At 39.1% G+C, this 5,786-nt stretch overlaps 1 protein-coding gene across 1 annotated transcript; it reads right to left on the bottom strand.

Moving 5' to 3' along the window:
* Positions 1–252: 252 nt before the first annotated feature.
* On the bottom strand, positions 253–1,333 carry LOC143940065 (olfactory receptor 8I2-like). Its single transcript, XM_077461106.1, has one exon. It carries the CDS (start codon positions 1,090–1,092, stop codon positions 253–255), a length of 840 nt encoding a protein of 279 aa, XP_077317232.1. The 5' UTR covers positions 1,093–1,333.
* Positions 1,334–5,786: the final 4,453 nt, after the last annotated feature.

Genomic DNA, 5,786 nt, shown 5'->3' with positions numbered 1-5,786 from the left:
TCCCCCCCCCCCCATGAAGACAGAGACAAACATAAAATCAGGCACAAATGTTAATGTTTCATTTCTGTAGTGTACATTGTAATACATATTTACACTGGAGCCAACCTTTAACTTAATGAGATATTGTCATTTATAAAGACAAAATTGTATGCAATTGGCATTTCATAATTCTTTTTTTGCACTTGCATTTGTCTTTTTAAAGATGCTTGGATTCCTCTATGCATATTATACAGCAACATTTAGGTAGCACTTTCATTTATACCCCAAATGAATGTGTCTGTGTATTATCTTTTTATTAATTGCATTTTGAAAATCATTGTTTCTAAAGCTATAAATGAGAGGATTGATGAAAGGAGTGATAATGCCATAAATCACAGAGAGGACTCTCTTTTGTTCATTATAGGATGGAGATCCTGGAAGGATATAAGTCAAAATAACTGTCCCAAAATAAAGAGCAACCACCAAGAGGTGAGACCCACATGTGGAAAATGCTTTCTGCCTCCCAGATATACTGTTAATGTTCAGCACAGCTCTTAAAATACAGAGATAGGAAATAAGGGTAAATGTTAAGCTGGCTACTATGATACAGCCTCCAATCAAAATAGACACCAGCTCATTCAGACGTGTTTCACTGCAGGAGAGTTCTGCAACAGATGGGATATCACAGAAGAAGTGATTGACCGAACGGTCTCTGCAGAAGGGCAATGAAGCAGTATATACAGTATGAACAAGTGAGTTTGAAAACCCAATACTCCAAGAAAGCATCATTAGCTGTATACAGAATGAAGGATTCATAATTGTAGAGTAGACTAATGGTTGACATATAGCAGCATATCTATCATAAGCCATAGCGGAGAGGAGGACACACTCAGAGCTCCCTAGTCCAATAAAGAAAAACATCTGTGTAAAACAGCCCACAAAGGAGATAGTTCTGTTCTCCTGCAGAAAGTTCTTCAGACTGTTTGGAGTAATAGCTGTTGTATAGAAAATTTCTATAAACGACAGGTTGGCCAGAAAAAAGTACATTGGTTTGTGTAGATGAGAGTCATATCGGATTATGACTATAATCGTTAGATTTCCAATTACTGTCATAACATATATAAAACAGAATACCACAAAAAGAACCTTTTGCAGTGCCGGTTCTGATGCTAAACCCAGCAACTTAAATTCTTCCACATAGGAAAGGTTGCCATTCAATTTTGAGTATACAAATCTGTAAAATTCAATACAATTACAAAATTAAAAATAAGAATTCATATTTCTTAAAGGCTGAAAAATATAAAGATATGTTACCTTGATCCCATACTGAAATTAATACCCACATATCTGAATTCCAAAGTGTTGGTGCTTCATTTTGTGAAAGCTGTTGTAGTTTGACTGCAGATTTTAGATGCTGTTTAATAATTACCACTTTACGTGATTTTTTTCTGGCTTTTATACTCTGTGAAGACCTGTAACCCATCAGGGAATAACTGGGGCACATGGGGAAAATCAAGATAATGAATACTTTAATTAGTTTATTGTTAGATATTTATAAATTGTAATTTCATGATGTAATCATTTATGTATGCATATAGATAAAGAAAAAAAGAAGACAGACAGAAAGGAAGGTAGACAAACAAACAGGGAGATAGATTCTGCTCCTGCTAATACATTTTGCTCTTCTAGTCACTGAGTAGGGATGAGTTCAGCATTCTGTCCAAAGACTAGTTTCAAAGGAACTTTGTTTTTACCCATTTGGCAGGGGCCAAACATCATATATAGTAGCGGTAATTCTATCGCTCCTATATATGACAGCTGTCAGTGACATCACCTGGCCCATAATTTGATGGGCAGGAATCCCCAGCATTGCAAATAATGTAAACAAAGGGCAGGGATGATGTATGACATCACTGACCACCCCTATGTTTCGTTTCCCCATGAAACCTTGGTAGTTGTCATTAGTGGTGAGGACTCTGATGGGTGTGGGCCGGATCAACGGGTGTTTTTCTTTCAGCAATTGAAGACCATCATTTATCATAATTGATTGCTAAAGAACTTGTTAAATGTATGTGTGTGTTTATTTAACCACTTCCCACCCGGCCAATGCATATATATGGCCGGGTGGGAGCCGTCTACTCCTGACAGGCCGTTCAGGAACGTCCTTCAGGAGTAGCGGGATCGCGCGCGCGCGCGCTCGCGCAGCGGCGCGATCCCGATGTGCTCGTGTCACCCGGACACGGCACATCTCAGATCGGCAGGAGGGCTCTGTGATTGGCCCTCCTGATCACATGACGGCCGTGTCCAATCACGGCCGTCATGTGATGTAAACAAACAGCCGGTTGCTAGGCAATCGGCTCTCCTCTCCTCACACGGAAGTCACCGCTGAGGAGAGGAGAGCAGAACGCTGCAGCCGGCTGATGATCAGTGAGTATGGGCTGCTTTTTACAGCTTTTTACTCACTGATCATCAGTGTAGTGTAAACACACAACACACCACACAGTACAAACACAGTCCCCACATATGTCCCCAAAACACACATGTCCCCAAAACATACATGTCCCCAAATAATAAAAACACATGTCCCTAATAATAAAAACATGTCCCCCACATATGTCCCACTAAAATCACATGTCCCAATGATTATCTGCACACATATGTACGTGATCACCTGCACACATATGTACATGATCATTTGCGTACATATGTCCGTGATCACACAAACCAATTATTATACACTTAACGGAATTTTTTTTACCAAAAACATGTAGCAGAATACATTTTGGCTTAAATTTATGACAAAATTTGATTTTATTGGATTTCTTTTCAAATAGAAAAAAGAAAATATTGTTTTTTTTCCAAATTTCCGCTATTTTTGCGCTTATATCGCAAAAAAAAAAAAAATGGAGTCATGAATAAATAACACCAAAATAAAGCTCTATTTGTGCGAACAAAATGATAACAATTTCATTTGGGTACAGTGTAGCATGAAAATTGGGCTGGGAAGGAAGGGGGTGAAAGTGCCCTGTATTGTAGTGGTTAATATTGTCTTCTTTGGGTGAAAATGTAGGTGTATTTATTCATGTAGGGGGGGGATATTTGGGGGCCCCTTTATCTTAAAGAGGGCTTCCAGATTCCAAAGAGCCCTCTCCCACATCCCCACAACCAACCAGCCATGATTGTGAAGAGGAGGCCCCTCTCTCCATCTTTCCCGGTCTGCCAGGCTGTAAGCTTGGATCAGGGTCTAGTATGGATTTTCAGGTGAAAGCTATTTTTTTTTTATTAGAGCCCCTCTAAAATCCATACCAGATCTGAAGGGTCTGGTATGGCTTTTTGGGTAGAACCCAAGCTTTGTTTTCTCTTTTTTCAAAAAAAGTGACAGACAATATAAAACATTCACTGGTTGGACCCATTTCCTGATATAAATAAACAATTAAAAAAACAAAAAAAACAAAAAACATTTACAGGTAATTTACTTTTCCCAGCTGTAGTACTTTGTACAAATCCTAGAGGAATATTGCATATTTAACCACTTCAGCCTCGGACCAATAAACACCTTAAGGACCAGGGGTCTTTTTACAATTTTGCACTGCGCTGCTTTAACTGGTAATTGCGCGGTCATGCAATATTGCACCCAAACGAAATTCGCGTCCTTTTCTTCCCACAAATAGAGCTTTCTTTTGATGGTATTTGATTGCCTCTGCGATTTTTATTTTTTGCGATATAAATGGAAAAAGAGCGAAAATTTTGAAAAAAAATGATATTTTCTTCTTTTTGTTATAAGAAAAATCGAATAAACTAAATTTTAGTCATACATTGAGGGCAAAATTTATTCAGCCACATGTCTTTAGTAAAAAAAATGTCAATAAGCGTATATTTTTTGGTTTGCGCAAAAGTTATAGCGTCTACAAACTAGAGTACATTTTCTGGAATTTACACAGCTTTTAATTTATGACTGCCTATCTCATTTCTTGAGGTGCTAAAATGGCAGGGCAGTACAACCCCCCCCCCAAATGACCCCATTTTGGAAAGTAGACACCCCAAGGAAACTGCTGATGGGTATGTTGAGCCCATTGAATATTTATTTTTTTTGTCCTAAGGGATTGAATAATGACAAAAAAAAAAAAAATGTACAAAAAGTTGTCACTAAATGATATATTGCTCACACATGCCATGGTTATATGTGGAATTGCACCCCAAAATATATTCCGCTACTTCTCCCGAGTACGGGGATACCACATGTGTGGGACTTTTTGGGAGTCTAGTCGCGCACGGCATCCCGAAAACCAATCACCACCTTCAGGATTTCTAAGGGTGCAAATTTTTGATTTCACCCCTCACTACCTATCACAGTTTCGAAGGCCATAAAAAGCCAAAATAGCACAAAACCCCCCAAAATGACCCCATTTTGGAAAGTAGACACCCCAAGCTATTTACTGAGAGGCATGTTGAGTCCATGAAATATTTTATATTTTGCCACAAGTTGCGGGAATATTACAAACTTTTTTTTTTTTGCACAAAGTTGTCACTAAATGATATATTGCTCACACATGCTATGGGCATATGTGAAATGACACCCCAAAATACATTCTGCTGCTTCTCTTGAGTACAGGGATACCACATGTGTGGGACTTTTTGGGAGCCTAGCCGCGTACGGGACCCCGAAATCCAAGCACCGCCTTCAGGATTTCTAAGGGCATAATTTTTTTATTTTACTCCTCACTACCTATCACTACCTATCACAGTTTTGACGGCCATAAAATGCCAAGATGGCACAAAACCCCCCCAAATGACCCCATTTTGGAAAGTAGACACCCCAAGGAAACTGCTGATGGGTATGTTGAGCCCATTGAATATTAATTTTTTTTGTCCTAAGGGATTGAATAATGACTAAAAAAAAAAAAAATGTACAAAAAGTTGTCACTAAATGATATATTGCTCACACATGCCATGGTTATATGTGGAATTGCACCCCAAAATATATTCCGCTACTTCTCCCGAGTACGGGGATACCACATGTGTGGGACTTTTTGGGAGTCTAGTCGCGCACGGCATCCCGAAAACCAATCACCACCTTCAGGATTTCTAAGGGTGCAAATTTTTGATTTCACCCCTCACTACCTATCACAGTTTCGAAGGCCATAAAAAGCCAAAATAGCACAAAACCCCCCAAAATGACCCCATTTTGGAAAGTAGACACCCCAAGCTATTTACTGAGAGGCATGTTGAGTCCATGGAATATTTTATATTTTGCCACAAGTTGCGGGAATATTACAAACTTTTTTTTTTTGCACAAAGTTGTCACTAAATGATATATTGCTCACACATGCTATGGGCATATGTGAAATGACACCCCAAAATACATTCTGCTGCTTCTCCTGAGTACAGGGATACCACATGTGTGGGACTTTTTGGGAGCCTAGCCGCGTACGGGACCCCGAAATCCAAGCACCGCTTTCAGGATTTCTAAGGGCATAATTTTTTTATTTTACTCCTCACTACCTATCACTACCTATCACAGTTTTGACGGCCATAAAATGCCAAGATGGCACAAAACCCCCCCAAATGACCCCATTTTGGAAAGTAGACACCCCAAGGAAACTGCTGATGGGTATGTTGAGCCCATTGAATATTTATTTTTTTTGTCCTAAGGGATTGAATAATGACTAAAAAAAAAAAAAAAATGTACAAAAAGTTGTCACTAAATGATATATTGCTCACACATGCCATGGTTATATGTGGAATTGCACCCCAAAATATATTCCGCTACTTCTCCCGAGTACGGAGATACCACATGTGTGGGACTT

Source organism: Lithobates pipiens, unplaced genomic scaffold (genome assembly GCF_037356315.1).
Source record: "Lithobates pipiens isolate NorthernLeopardFrog02 unplaced genomic scaffold, aLitPip1_a1.2 Scaffold_3, whole genome shotgun sequence".
Taxonomy (NCBI): Eukaryota; Metazoa; Chordata; class Amphibia; order Anura; family Ranidae; genus Lithobates; species Lithobates pipiens.
This window is presented reverse-complemented; position numbering and strand designations above follow the sequence as displayed.